The 16,417-nt window shown below is 39.6% G+C and overlaps 1 protein-coding gene across 2 annotated transcripts in view; it reads right to left on the bottom strand.

The window, feature by feature from the left end:
• The window catches only part of LOC110199647 (fatty acid desaturase 2-like protein FADS2B), a 49,830-nt gene extending 36,292 nt beyond the window's left edge, over positions 1 to 13,538 (bottom strand). For both annotated transcript variants that reach the window (XR_002322012.2, XM_020974528.2), the window contains exon 1: positions 12,928 to 13,538. Coding sequence is in view for 1 of the 2 variants with exons in the window: in XM_020974528.2 (XP_020830187.1) it covers positions 12,928 to 13,257 (330 nt within the window). In the remaining variant the exon portion in view is untranslated. The remainder of the gene's footprint in view (positions 1 to 12,927) is intronic.
• Positions 13,539 to 16,417: the final 2,879 nt, after the last annotated feature.

The raw sequence follows: 16,417 nt of genomic DNA, 5'->3' as shown, positions 1-16,417 counted from the left end.
ATAGCAAGGAGATTAAATCAGTCAATACTTCAAGAAATTAGCTCAGACTATTCACTGGAAAGCCAAATACTGAAGCTGAAGCTTTAATACTTTGGTCACATAATGAAAAGGCAAGACTCATTGGAAAAGATCCTGATATTGGGAAAGATTGAAGACAAAAGAAAAAGGGATGACACGGAATGGGATGGATAGATAGTGTCATGCAAGCAATGAACACAATCTTGGACAGACTTCAGGAGGTAGTGAAGGATAAAAGGGCCTGGCATGCTAAGATCCATGGGGTTATGAAGAATCAGACATGACTGAATGACCAAACAATGACAATGACAAATACAGTTTTTATAACAGCATTGGGAAGTGGAATAAGCTTAGGTCTAGGAGCAATGAGATCAGAGATCTAGTTTTAACTAGGCAGCTGATTAACTCTGTGTAGCTTTGAGGGCTAAAGAGATGACTGGCCTCAGTTTACCTATCTGTTAACAAACTAGTTTCTGAAACCCCTTCCAGCTGCAGTATTCTACCTTCCTAGGATACACACTACTCAAGGGACACAGATACTAAATTTCTCTGCAATAGGAGAAATAGTGAGCTATTTTAGCCTTCTTAATGAGAAAGAAAATTTCTCTAGGATGTTAGTAGGAAAGTATAAGGGGAGATCATGTGACATAGGGGGAAAAGCAATGAATTTGGAGTTAGGAGGAATCTAGTTTTGAACCCTGGATCTGATAGTTCTAGCAGCGTAACCCTCAACAAATAACCCCTCTGAGCATTAGTTTAATGCTTTTATAAAAATGAGGATGGCAAGACTGATGCTAACTTAATGACATGAGTTTGATGATGAAAATTTTGCCGTTTGTAAGGCACAAAGCAAACTAGAGATGTGAACTATTCTTATTAGAGATTAGGAAACAAAACCCATGCCACTAACTAGCTTTGTGACCTTGGGCAAGGTTCTTTACATGTCTGGGACTAAAATGAGGACATTGGATCTCTCCTAGCTTTGACATTCTGCATTTTGTGTTCTACATTCCCTCCCAGTTCCATCATTCTATGTTCTAATGTATTTTCTACCTCTGACATTCTCTGTTCTGGGGTCCTTCTCAGTTCTGTTCTAAAACATTCTAGCTCTGCTAGCTTGCCTTCTATGTTTTAAGGTTCCCTTGAGCAATAATAACTTAAAATTCATATAGTAGCTACTATGTGCCTGACTCTTTTCATAAATAGTATCTCATTTGATCATCACAAAAATCCTATTAAGGTACATAGTATTATTACCCCCAATTTGCATATGAAGAAACTGAGGTAGCTGAGGTTAAGTGACTTACCCAGGATTAAACAACTAGTAAATGACTGAGACCAGACTTGAAATCAGGTCTTCTTGAATCCAGGCCTGGCACTCAATCCACTTTGCCACCCATTTTATGTCCCAAATCCAGATTTAGAAACCGTGTAGTGCTAATCACAAAGCAGATGAAAGGAGTAAGCAAAAAATTCAAATGAACACATCTGAGCTTCTGAATAAATGCACACTGTTGTGTCTGAGTGTGATGAGGTGGCAAGATGGTTGGACTTGAGGTAGAAAGACATGGCTTCAGGCCTCAGCTCTACCACTTTTTGTAAAGCCTTAATTTCCTCATCTACAAAGTTGGAATAATAATACTTATAAAGTGTTGTGTGAGGTCCAAATTCATAATGGCACACAAATTATATTTTACAGACATAATCTCTTATTATTATTTTGAGCATTCATCCATAGTCACAGTACAATGCACAGACCTAAGCATTCATCTGTTTTCATTGTTTCTTCAGAGCTCCAATGGGAATGATAGGTCAATCCCATTATGGCCAATATCTTTCCTTCCCACATCTTTCTCTAACAGATAGATTTCTAGGCAAAGTCACACTTCTGGAATAATATTCGTTACAATGAAATTCCAGGATAAGAAAATAATTTGCATAGTCTTATGACAAGATACTTCATGTTGTGGAACTCTACATTTTAAAAATAAAAGCCTGGCTTTTTCTCCCAAATTGGCACCTGATGTGAAGAAGGAAATAGTTGTCCCTTCTAAGAAAAAAAAAAAACAGGTCAAAGTCCCGGAAGGACAAAAAGTCAAGGTTGAGGAGTGTACATAGCCACAAAAAAAGGCAAAATAGAGGAAAACATCACATTGGAAAAAACAACTGACCTAGAAAATTTAAATTTAAATTTAAAAATTGTTGCACTACTGGAAAGCCATGATCAAAAAAAGAGCCTGGACATCACATTTCAAGAAATTGTCAAGGAAAACTGCCCTGATAACCTAGTAGCAGAGAGTAAAAGGGAAATTAAAAGAATCCGCCAATCATCTTCTGAAGGAGATCCCAAAATAAAAAACCCATGGAATATTATAGCTAAATTATATATAGCTCCAGGTCAAGGAGAAAATACTGCAAGCAGCCAGAAAGAAACAATTCAAATATTGTGGAGCCACAGTCAGGATTGCGCAGTATTTAGCAGTTTCTACATCAAAAGATAGAAGGGGTTGGGTTGGACTATAATGTTTCTGGAGGCAAAGGAGCTAGGATTACAGCCAAGAATCACTTACCCAATGAAACTGCATATAATGCATCAAAAGAAAAATTACACATTCAATGGAATAGAAGACATTCAAGTATTCCCAATGAAAAGACCAGAGCTGAACAGAAAATCTGATTTCAAATGCAAGACTCAAGAGAAGCATAAAAGGGTAACAGGAAAGAGAAAACATAAGGGATTCAATAAGATTAAACTATTTACATTACTACATGGAAAGATGATACTTGTAACTCTTAAAAACTTTATGACTATTAAGGCAGTGAGAAGAATATAAATAAATATAGAGCGAGTGGGAGTATAAGTTGACTATGATGAGATAATTAAAAAAAAACAAAATTGAGAGGTGAGAAAAAATATTGCACTGGGAGAAGAGGGAAAAGATAGGTAGAATGGAGCAAATTATTTCACATGAAGAGGTGTGATAGACATATTACAGTGGCGAGAAAGATGAGGTGGGATGGGGTGGTGGTGGCTGATGCTTGGAATTGTTCAAAGAGGAAATAACATACACACTTAGTTGAGTATAGAAATCCATCTTCCCATATAGGGAAGTGGGAGGGAGGGAGGATAAGAGAAGAGGGGAGACTGATAGAAAAGAGGGAAGTGTGGGGGAGGTGGTGGTCAGAAGAAAAACACTTGTGAGGAGGGACAGGGTGAAAGGGGAGAGAGAGAGAGAGAGAGAGAGAGAGAGAGAGAGAGAGAGAGAGAGAGAGAGAGAGAGAGAGAGGAGAAGAAGAAGAAGAAGAAGAAGAAGAAGAAGAAGAAGAAGAAGAAGAAGAAGAAGAAGAAGAAGAAGAAGAAGAAGAAGGAAACAGGAGAAATTAGGATTGAATGAAATACACAATTAGTAATCATAATTGTGAATATGAATGGGATGAACTCACTCATAAAATAGAAGAGGATAGCATCCTATAATGTGTTATTTACAAGAAACATTTGAAGCAAAGAGTCACACAAAGTAAAAGTAAAAGGCTGGAGCAGAATATGTTTCAGCTGAAGTAAAAAAAAAGTACGGGTAGCAATTCTGATCTCAGTCAAAGTAAAAGCAAAAATAGATCTAATTAAAAGAGATAAGGAAGGAAACTACATCTTGCTAAAAGATACCATAGACAATGAAGTAATATCAGTGCCAAACATATATGTACCAATTGGCATATCAACCAAATTTTTAGAGAAGTTAAATGAGTCATAGGAGGAAATAGACAGTAAAACTATACTAGTGGGGACCTCAACTTTCCTCTCTCAGAACTAGATAACTAACAAAAAAAAAAACAAGAAAGAAGTAGGTGAATAGGATTTCAGAAAAGTTAGATATGATAGACCCCTAAAAAAAATTGAAAGGGAATGGAAAGGAATGTCTCTTTTTGTCAGTGGCACATGGTATCTACACAAAAATTTATCATGTATTAGGGCATAAAAAAACCTCATAATAAAATGTGAAAAGGTAGAAATATTAAATGCATCCTTTTCAGATCATAACGCAATAAAAATTAAATTAAATAAAGGGCCAAAGAAAGATCAATTAAAAATCAATTGGAAAATAATCTTATCCTAAAGAATGAATAGGTCAAAGGACAAATCATAGAAATAATAAATAATTACATTAAAAGGAATGACAACAATGAGACAAAATCCCAAAATTTGTAGGCAGCAGCCGAAACAGCAATTAGTAATTACCTTAAACAGAGAAAGGGCAGACAAATGAATTGGGCATGCTACTAGAACAAATTAAAATCCCCAATTATCAATAACAAAACCAACAGAGATCATATTACTATCTCAATAGATGCAGAAAAAGCTTTTAACAAAATATAACACCAATTTCTATTAAAAAAGCACTAGTGAGTATAGGAATGAATGGAACTTTCCTTAAAATGGTAAGTAGGTTCTATCTAAAACCATCAGCAAGCATTATCGGTAATGGGGATAAGCTAGAAACCTTCCTAAAAAGATCAGGAGTGAAGAAAATATGCCAATTATTACCACTATTATTCAATATTGCACTAGAAATGTTAGCTATAGCAATAAGAGAAGAAAAATTTGAAAGAATTAAAATAGGCAATGAGGAAACAGAACTATTACTTTTTGCAGATGGTATGATGGTATCCTAGAGAATCAACTTAGAAACTAGTTGAAATAATTAACAACTTTAATAAAGTTGAAGGATATGAAATAAACCCACATATATCATCAGCACTGAGTCTAGCAGAGATAGAAAGAGAAATCCTATTCAAAGCAAGTATAGACAATATAAAATACTTAGGAGTCTGCCAGCCAAAACAAACCCAGGAACTATATGAACACAATTGCAAAACACTTTTCACACAAATAAAGTCAGATCTAAACAAATTGAAAAATATCAATCGCTCATAGGTAAGGCTGAGCCGATATAATAAAGGTGGCAATTCTACCTAAATTAATTTATTGGTTCAGTGTCATACAAATCAAACTACCAAAAATATTTTATAAAACTCAAAAAAAAATTCATCTGGAAAACACAAAAGATCAAGGGGAATTAATGAAAAAAAATTAATAAGAAGGAGTCCTAACTGTACCAGATCTCAAACTATTTAAAGCAGTAATCATCAAAACTATCTGTAACTGGTTAAGAAATACAGTGTTGGATCAGTGGAATAGAGTAGATACATAAGACACAGTAGTAAATGACCACAGTAATCTAGTGTTACTAGATTACTAGATAAACCCCAAAACCCAAGCTTTTGGGACAAGAACTCACTATTTGACAAAAACTACTGGGAAAACTGGAAAATAGTATGGCAGAAACTAGATATAGGCCAACATCTTATACTATATACCAAGATAAAGTCAAAATGCATAAATGATTTAGACATAAAGGGTGATACCATAAGAAAGTTAGAGAATCAATGAATACTTGATCTATCACATCTGTGGAGAAAGGAAGAATTTATGACCAAATAAAAGATAAAGAGCATTATGAGACTTAAAATGAATAATTTTGATTATATTGAATTTAAAAGGTTTTGCACAAACAAAACCAACATAACCAAGGCTAGAAGGAAAGCAGAAAACTGGGAAAGCATTTTTTTTTTGCAACAAGTTTCTCTGAAAAAGACCTCATTTCTCAAATAGACAGAAAATTGAGTGAAATTTATAAGAATACGAGTCATTCCCCAATTGATAAATGGTTAATGCATATGAATAGGCAGTTTTCAGATGAAGAAATCAAAGGTATCCATAATCATATGAAAAAATGCTCTAAATCACTATTGTTTAGAGAAATGCCAATTGAAACAAATCTGAGGCACTGTCTTACGCCTTACACATTCGCTACCAGGACAGAAAAAAAATTACGTGTTGGAGGGGATGCAGGAAAATTGGGACACTAATGTACTCTTGGTAGAATTGTGAATTGATCCAACAACCATTCTGGAAAGCAATTTGGGATTATGCCCAAAGGGCTATAAAACTTTCATCTAGCAATACCACTGCTAGGTCTGTATCCCAAAGAATTTTTTTCTTTGTGAAAGGGAAAAAAGGACCTATTTGTACTAAAATTTCTATACCATCTCTTTTTGTAGTAGCAAAGAATTGGAAACTGAGGGGATGTTTATCAATCGCAGAATGGCTGATCAAGTTGTGGTATATCATTCTAATGTAACAAACTTGTAAAACTTGAGTTTATGGTTTCTACTTCAATTCCTCATTATTGTGTGGAAGGAACTTAGTTTCGCTAGATGACAATGGAGCACTAACAACTACAATGAGAAAACTTTGAGTATTAACCAAGCTGGAATCTGTGTGATGTCTAACAGGGTAAAGATCATCACTGGAAGGCTAGCTTCTAAGAAATGAATTCTTTGGCCATGCTGACCTCTGCATTGCATCTGTCTTGTATACATCTCATTTGTACATAGCTCTTTACATGTTGTCTCCCCCATTCAACTGTAGGCCAGCACCTTGAGAAAAGTCTGTTTTTTTTAACCTACATTTGTATCCCCACAACTTGGTATAGTGCCTTCCTGAGTTCAAATCTGGCCTCAGACACTTACTATACTGTGTGACCCTGGAAAGTCACTTAACCCTGTTTGCCTTGTTTTCTCATCTGTAGAATGAGCTGATTGCCTCTCTCTAATATCCTTATTATATTTTATAGTTATCTGTGTGTGCCATGGGTATGCATGCATGTACATACATGTGCATATATATTGCTTACCCCAATAGAATATAAGCTCCTTGAGGAAGGAATTTCATTTTTGTCTCTGTATCCTCAACACCCAGTCCTGTGCCTTGGGCATAGTATGTTCTCACTACCTGCTTGTGGAGTGTTGAATTTCTCATGAAGCTCCAAGTTTGTCTTTTCTGAACTGGAATTTCCCAGGGCTTTGTACAACACTCTGCATAAAGTAGGACTTTGGTGATTGTTTAGTTTGTTTGCATTTTCGAAAATTTGAATGTAACTTACAGTTTATAGAGCGATTTCCTGGCAATACTCCTGTGAAAGGGGAGTGGCAAGTATTCTTATCCCCATTTTACCTATGATGAAACTAAAGCCTCGTAAGGTGGAATGGTTGGCCCATGGTGACATAGCTTGTAAGAGTCAAAGCCACTCACACCTTGGACTCCAAAGACCTGAGTTTACATATTTTACTCTTCCTATTACATTATGATTTCAGGAAATTGAGTAGATACATACAACATAATTGCAGATCACATTTAGGGAGGTCTCAGGGGTTTTCAAGGTCCGATACCAATATCACTTTCCATGCCTGTATCACTTTATCCTCATAATAACACTAGGTATTATTTTCAACATTTTACAGAGAAGAACGAAGATCGAAGAGGTTCGGGGACTTCCTTAGGGTCACAGAGCCAGTAATTGGTAAGGACCCAAATCCAGGTCTTCTCAACCCCAAGCCCAACACCCTATTCCCTCTATCTTATGTCCTTATGAATCTTTTCTCAGGAAGACATCACAAGGTATGCTATGCAGTTTGTTTATGGGCAGGGCTGAAATTAGCTTTACTGCCCTTAGCACTTTTCATCAAGTCATGCTTCTCTACTGGGAGGTTGGGATTCTTAGGGAGTCAGGCAGGATTTGAGGTGGAGTTGTGTTTGTATGTAGAGGGGTGGGGCTTAGAGAACAGTTCTGGACATCAATCAACAATAGGACCTCCTCCCTGACAGTTGTCAGAACCATTCACTGCCCTTCTTTCTATTCTATAAAGATCAACTTCCTATGCCATGGTCTCCACCATACACTCCTAATCCTGGCTCTTCTCTTGTTCCTCTAGAGCCAAGTGATGTAATAAACAGAGTGCTAGACCTAGAATAAGGAAGATATGAGTTCAAATTTTACTTGTTTCAGACAAACAAGTCACTTAATGTCAGTTTCCTCATTTGTAAAATGGGTATAATAATACCACCTCCTTCACAGGGTTGTTGTGAGGACCAAATGACAAAGTGCTTTGTGAACCCTAAAGCATTAAGTAAAGTCTAGCTATTATTTAGCTAATCAGGGCTTCTTTGTATGAGGTTCAAGAAGATGGAGACAAAGAAAATGAATATGATGATGATGAAGAAGAAGAAGAAGAAGAAGAGGCAGAATAAGAAGAAGAAAGAAGAAGAAAAGAAGAAGAAGAAGAAGAGGCAGAAGAAGCAGAAGCAGAAGAAACAAGAAGAAGAAGAAGAAGAAGAAGAAGAAGAAGAAGAAGAAGAAGAAGAAGAAAAGAAGACGCAGAAGAGGCAGAAGAAGCAGAAAGCAGAAGAAGAGGAAGAAGAAGAAGAAGGAGAAGAAGGAGAAGAAGAAGAAAAGAAGACGCAGAAGAGGCAGAAGAAGCAGAAAGCAGAAGAACAGGAAGAAGAAGAAGAAGGAGAAGAAGGAGAAGAAGAAGAAAAGAAGAAGAAGAAGAAGAAAGAAGAAGAAGAAAAGAAGAAGAAGAGGCAGAAGAAGAAGAAGAAGAAGGAGGAGGAGGAGAAGGAGGAGGAGGAGGGGAAGAAGGAGAGGAAGGAGGAGAGGAAGAAGAAGCAGAAAAGGCTGGATAATCATTTACTGGGCATATTGGAGGGAGGATTCTTGGTCATATAGGGATTCGATTCCGAGCATCTCTGGTGTACCTTCTAATTCTGGGAGCCTATGATGACATGATTCCAGTAATATATGAAGAATATTTGAAGTATGTGAAAATGTAAATATAAGATTTCTTTCCTTGAGGCATCAGCCCAGACATCCTGAAAAACTGGTCATAGTGACAATAGAGGGTGATGTTACAGAGAAATGGTATGGAAAATGAGGGACTTGGAATGAAGAAGGTCACCAACCTTAGTTATATTCACAGTTGAAAAATAAAGACCCAAGTTAGGGAGACCTGGAATATTTCGATTTGGGGCACTGAGAATCAAGAGCACTGTCTACCTGGGAACTTCATATTGTAGCTTGGATACTAATCAGCCCTGTGACTTTGAGCAAGTTCTCTGCCTATTCTGCCCTTTCCTTTCCCTATCAGAGCATACTGGACTAGATGATCTCAATGGCCTCGAATATCAAAATTATGGTTGAGAATCAATGGTTTGCAATTTGCCCTTCACATTAAATTACTGGACTTACCTTCCTGTTAGGTTCTTCATGGAAGTTGAAGAAATATAAGAGAAATTGGGATACACTGGAAAGAATCCTAGACCAAGGAAAGGAGAGATTCCTGACCTGCAATAAGCATGCTTCCATCCCTTAACCTCTCTTAGTCTCATTCCACATCTGTGAAATGGGGAGAATAATCTCTGTAGCCACTGTCTTACAGAATTGTTATGGTGCTTAAAAGAGACAAGGCATGTGAATGCTTTTGCAAACCTGAAAGCACTGCAAAGTGTCCCCAAAGCCTTAGAGCTTAAAAATCTATGCAGACTTTGGGGACTCCCAGTATTTTAGTGCCAGCTCATATTAATGTCAGGCCATTCATTAGGTGGCACAGTGGATAGATGAAGATGTTGGAGTCAGGAAGACCTGAGTTTTAATCCTGCCTCAGGCACTCTCTAGCTGGGCAAGCAAGGCACTTGACCTTGTACAGAGCCATGTATATAGTGGATTCCTAATCAGGCTATGTTGATGTGGATGGAAAATTGGCTCTTGGGATCTTCCATTTAGATCTGGAAGAGACCTCAGAAGCCATCTAATCCTACTCCTCCCCCATTTTAAGGGGAGAAAACTAAAGTTAAATGACTTGTCCTAAGTCACAAAGGGAGTTAAGAGACTGGCTTTTGAACCTGGGTTCTCTGAAACCATGTTGTTCTTATTCAGTTGTTTCAGTTGTGTCTTACTCTTGGTGACCCCACTTGGGGTTTTCTTGGCAAAGATGCTGGAGTGGTCTGCCATTTCCTTCTCCAGCTCATTTTGAAGATGAGGAAACTGAGGAAAACAGGGTTAAGTGACTTGCCAAAGTTCACACAGCTAGTAAATGTCTGAGGCTGGATTTGAACTCAGGTTTTCCTCACTCCAGGCCAAAGGCTCTATCCAGTGCACCACCTAGTCCCCTGAACAAAGTTCAGCCCCTTCCTTTTCAGAGAAGGAAACCAAAGTTTAGAAGGGGGATGGATTTACCCAAGGTCACACCAGGTAGCAGAACTGGTATTTGAACCTAGATCCCCTGATTTTAATTTAAGTGATTTTTTTTTCACTCAACTACATTAAAAGGGACCTTAACATACAACTTTCTCATGTTAAAGAGAAAGAATCAGATAAAGGAACTGATTTTCCTAAGGTCATATAACTAGTGTTGTGTCAGGATCCAAGTTTCATGACTAAGAGTCCCAAGTGACTTCATCTCTCTGGGCCTCAGTTTCCTGGATTGTAAAAGGGCTGGACTGGAGGGAATTGGAGCTTTCAGAGCTGGAAGGGACATCAGAGACAGCTTGTCCTACCCCCTTCATTTTACACGGGCAGAAAAAGAGGCCTTAGGGAGGAAAAATGACTTGTCCAAAGTCACACACTCATTAAATAACCAAGCCTGAATCAGTGAACTCAAGTCTCCTAACTTTAAATCTAATGCTGTTCTCTGAGGATCTCTGAAATTCTTCCAGATTCAGTATTCCATGATTCTAGTCACATGCTGTTTGAAAAAATCCTCAGCTGTGCCCAGCTTTTCTTTTAAATTAGTAGAGTTGAGATGAGGAAGGAAGATTCTTCTTGGTCATGTATAGCCACGGGTGTGCTGGAGCCAGCTCTAACCCACTTGAACCAGATCGTTACATTTTCATTTGAGCATTCACATGACAAATCGAGGCCTGATTTACTGGACTTCAGAGAGTGATAGAAGAAATCATAATAATACAGATTAAACTTAAAAGTATATCCTATTTTTTTCCTGGTGAGCCAGTTGTTAAACATTTACCAAAATACCATATTATAAAGATCTATTCAAATCCCTAAAATATCCTGGCCTCTTCCATCCTCGCCTTTCTGTGCTACCTCCTGGAGTTAAAGCTTGCTGTCATGATCAGCCACCACAGGGTGAAAGGCAATAATAACTCAATAATACACAAACACAATACTCATCGTGCTTTAAGTGTTCGCAAACCGTTTTACACAGATTTCTGTTATGCAGCTAGATGGCACAATGAATGGAGCGCTCAGCTTAGGGTCAGAAATACCTGAGTTCAAATTCTGCCTCAAGAAATGACTTACTTATGTGACCCTGGGCAAGTCACTTAACCTTTCTAAGCTTCAGTTCCTCATTTATAAAATGGAGATATTTGTTAAATCAAGTGAAATAATTTATGGAAAATGCTTTGGGGGAGTGGGAGGGAGGGAATAAGCATTCATATAGCACCTACTATGTACCAGGCACTTGCTAGGTGCTTTGCAAGTATCATCTCATTGGATCCATGCAACAGCCCTAGGAGGTAGGTGTTATTATTATCCCCATTTTACATTTGAGGAAATGGAGGCAAACAGAGGTTAAGTGACTTGCCCAGAGTTATGCAGCTAGTAAATGTCTAACTTGTCTTGAACTCAGGTCTTCCTGACTCCAAGTCCAAGGCTCCTCCCACCGTGCCACCAAGCTGCCTGTGGGTTGTCTTTGCAATTCCTAGAGCATTATTTCAATGTGTACTACTGTTATTATCATTTTCTCATTTGATCCTTACAACGACTTTGTGAGCTTAGTATTATTATAGTCTGTTTTATAGATGGGGAAACAAAAGGTCAAAGAAATCAAATGGATGGTGGTTCCAGGGTAAGTGTGTGGGATGGCTTTGGAATGTGGGGATGGTACAGCGAAGGAGCACCGGCTCTGGAGACAAAGGGTTCAAGGCCCACCTCTGATGCCTATTATCTGGGCCTCAGTTTCCTCCTCTGTAAAATGACCGGCATGGTCCAGCTGATCTCCAGTGCTCTGACACTACAAGTCACTCCTAGGCCTGGAGGCTTATTACATTCCCATTTCTGGCTGGGCCAAATCCTGCAACATCAGTTTTGGCATGGGTGAGACAGCTTCAAGCCTGAACATGTCCTTGCAGTGCCTTTCGGCCAAGGGCTCAGCCAGGTCTGCCTTCCCCTTTCCCTGCCCCTAAAAGCCTCACAAGCATCACATACACACACTCACACATACTCATACACACTTTCACACACTCAATATGCACTCACACACTAGGCACACTCACAAACTCACATACACACATACAAACTCATGTACTCATATATACAGACACATACACACTCACGCCCCCCAGACACACACTCACACAGACATACTCACAAAGTCACATATAGACTCACACACACTCACATACACACTTAAAAACATATGCACTCATACACATGCACAAGAACTCACACACAGTCACACACGCACTCATACTAGTCACTAGACACACTCACAAAGTCACATATACACACATACAGACTCACATACTCACACACAGACATACATGCTTACACACTCATGTACACCCCCAATGTACACTTATACAGATACACTCACAAAGTTGCATATGCATTCATACACACTTACATACACACAAACTCACATATATACCCATACACACACAAGAACTCACACTCACAAACTCACACGCATACTTATATACACATTCACATACACACACACTTGCATACTTATACACATCCACACATACACATTCACACACTCACATACACCCCAGACACACTCACACACAGAGACACACTCACAAAGTCACATACACACTCACACATATATATGCACTCATATGCACACTCACACTGAGGCACACTCATACACACACACACTCAGGCACACTTAGACACACACACACACACACACACACACACACACACACACTGACACACAGAGAGCACTGCTGAGGGATTCTTGAAGCTGCAGCTCCATTTTCTTTACCGTGGCATCTTCCCCAGCATAGTGGTTGAGGACCCGGCTGCCTCCCGGATGCTTGTCTGCCCACTGGGTGACATTGTAGACCTTCCGATTGATGACCAGCCACTGGTCTGTCTGCAGGTTGTGCATCTGGATTTCCTCCCAGCTGTACAGTGGCAGTCCGCTGCTGCCGGCCATAGGCTTGCCTCCGGCCTCTTGCTTCCCCTGAGACTGACCATTGGCTGCTGCTTTCCCGTTGATCTCACATTTCCCATTTACCTCCCAGCATCTCTTAATCTCATGCACCCCGTTGACCTTCATTTTTTCTGCACAATTTTTCATTCTCAGCTCCATGCTGCCTTTGTGGGTTCACCCTTAAGACTTTCCAATCCTTCTTTCATTTAACAAGCCAGCAAACTTCTCCTTCACCCTTTTCTAGAAAAGTCCTTTTCTGTTCTTAGGAAAGTGCTCTTCGCTCTTTCTGTACCTCTGCTCCCCCAGCCTCCAGCATTGCAGCCTGCCTTGAAGGAAACTACACTTTTCTTTTCTCAATGGATGGATTTCCATCCATGGAAAGACGTGCCTGCCTCCTCTCTCTCTGGCTGAGTGTTTCCCTCTCAGCATTTTCCCTGATCATCTTTTATGGTTTTTGACAAAGGCCAAAGCCTTGGCAACCAATCGCAACCCTTGTCTGTCAGGCAAGGGGGGTGAGGGGGCGGGGAGGCGTAGCTGAACTTTGGCCAGGATAGGGGAGTAGGTTTTGCTGAAACCTCCTGACTCTCTGGCGCTGCTTCCTGATGGGTGGTTACTTCTGCTTTCTAAGGGCTGGGGAAAGGAGCAACCCAAGGTCTGATTCATCTTCCCACATCCAGACTACACTTCTTGAGAATGATGATATATCAAAGAACTTGAAAAGTGTCCTGCTTTTGTATCTACTCATCATTGGGAATGCTTCTGGCTTTGTCTAAAAAATTGAATATGCTTTATTTTTAGTGTCACCTTCATTTCCCAATCTATCCCTCCTTCCTGCTGCAACCTACCAGCAACTCAGTGGAGCCTAACTAGCTGTGTGACGCTGAGCAAGTCATTTCAACTTCTCTCAGTCTCAGTCTTCTCCTCTAATTCTAGGTCCCCTCCCAGCTCGAAATCTGATCTGATCCAGAGAAGCATTTTGTATAACTGCGAGTAGAAAGGAAAGGGGGAAAAAGAGCTCAAACAAACAAATGCATGAACAAATAAATGAACAAATGAATTAACAAAGGAACAATAAATAAATGAGAGTTAAGAAGGGTAGGAAAGGAGGTTCAGAAAGAGAGGGGGAAGGCAGGAGAGAAAAGAGAAAAACAAAGGATGGCAACATTTCTAGTCTGCTCACCTTTGCAAAGCATTGCCTGGGCATGAGGGAGGGCTCCAGATGGAGCTGCCTCACAGGTAGAGCTGTGTCCTCTGTGAACGGTCTCTGTAATTGCTGGGGGATATTGTTACAGTGATGGTGTTTTTTCCAGACTGGCCCAGGCAGATCACTTCAAGATTGGCCCCTAGTGATATGAGAAGGAGGAACCCTGAACCCCTCTTTAATTAGGGTGTTTAAACTTCCTGGTTTTGTTAGGATAGTCCTGTTTTTCTCCTTGACTGAATTGTGTGATGGTTCCTGAAAGATCTCAGGGAAAAAAAATTCCAAGCTCAGGGGTTGTCCCTTGACAAAACACACATGTGCATACACAAACACAAAGACACACCCACACACACCCACACACCCCAAAACATAGGCTTTGGGAGAGTAGGCCTCACCCCCTTCTGGAAGACTTCTGGTGAAGAAAGAGAAATCACAGAGATAAGGATGCCAGATACAAAACTGTTGTTTGTTCTAGCTGATGGTATATTAACTGAAGTTACAGGCAAGTAGATGGTATACTGGAGAAAGTGCTAGTCCTAGACTTAGGAAGACCTGAGTTCATATCCAGCCTTAGATACTAGCAAGTATGACCCTGGGCAAGTCACCTAACCTCTGTTTCCTCATCTGTAAAATGGGGATAATAGTAGTATCTACCACCCAGGGTGGTTGTGAGGTTAAAATGAGGTATTTTGTAAAGTACACTGTAAACCTTAAAGTGCTATATAAATGCTAGTGATTGCTCTAAATTAAAAAATCCCCAGACCATTTTTTTTTTGCAAGCTGTGGTTGACTTGGATACACGGACATCTGGACGAGGGGCAGCTGTGGTCTAGTGGAAATAATGATTTAATGATAACGATAACGATAATGACAGTTCACTCTTATGTGTCTATTTAGGATTTTCAAAGTGCTTTCCATATGTTAGTTATGTTAATCCTCACAACAGCCCTCTTTGTTAGGTACTATTACTACCTCCAAGGTGATCCCAATCAGCCCTTCTCTTTTCCCAGCACCATGGGATGGGAGGGCAGCTAGGTGGCTCAGTGGCTAGAGCACCAGTCTTGGAGTCAGGAAGACCCCAGTTCAAACCCAGCTTTCCAACACTTACTAGTTCTGTGACCCTGGACAAGTCACTTAACTCTGTTTGACTCAGTTTTCTTATCTGTAAAATGAGCTGGAGAAGGAAATGACAAAGCATTCTGGTATCTTTGCCAAGAAAACCCCAAATGGGGTGGCGAAATGTTCCAAACATAAGTGAACAACAAGTGAGATGGAAAATACTTCTTCAAACATTCTTGAGAGCTTGTGGGAATTGCTCCACACATCTCAGGATTTCGGGGCTTTTTCCACACCCCGAAAATACTGATGAATTGTCTCTGCTGTCCCTGTCACTGTTTCCTGTGCCTGTTGTATGCAGCGCCACCAATGACGGCTCTATGTGGCTCCCCTTAAATTCTACAGTAAGTCACTAAGATCTGACTATTCTTTGTTTCCAACCTCATCTTTTGTCTTTCCAGCTGTGCTGTTGTTTTCTTTCCTGGGTGACATCCCTTCCATCCTCTGACTATAAAAATAAATAAAGAAATAAGTCTACATGGCAATATCCTCCTCCTCATGAAGCTCTTATAGTAGGTGCATGAGCATCGCTCTGCTGGCGAACTACCACACAGGCTTATGGGGAATGTAGTGTCCAGACAGAGCCTGATGTCCAACCTAGCCACATACAGCCTTCTTCCACTCCCCGCCCCCCCCCCCCAAAAAAACAAGCTTTTTTTTTTTTCAGCTGCAAATCTTATCCTTAGTCACTATGGGCATGTTTTCAAAGTCCTGAAACAGTTAATTGATTTCTATAAGAAGTAATTAAATATATATGATGTTTGTATTAAACTCTTATAGACATTTAATGTCATGAAATAAAAATAAAGCCTCAGCACTATGGGTGCTTTGACTCATTCCAACTAATTTTGTTTTGTTTTGTTTTTCCTTTAAATATTAGGTTTGACCATTCCACTCACTAGTGAACATCACTAGAACTCTCTCCTGAATCTATCAGAAAAAGGTCTCTTACTGGTTGGCATTTGAAGCTCTTCCTAAACCTGGTCGCTAGTACCTTTACAG

The sequence above is a fragment of the Phascolarctos cinereus genome, unplaced genomic scaffold, assembly GCF_003287225.1.
Source record: "Phascolarctos cinereus isolate Bilbo 61053 unplaced genomic scaffold, phaCin_HiC Scaffold_9;HRSCAF=440, whole genome shotgun sequence".
NCBI lineage: Eukaryota > Metazoa > Chordata > Mammalia > Diprotodontia > Phascolarctidae > Phascolarctos > Phascolarctos cinereus.
Note: the sequence above shows the minus strand (reverse complement) of the source record. Positions and strands in the feature narration are given on the sequence as shown.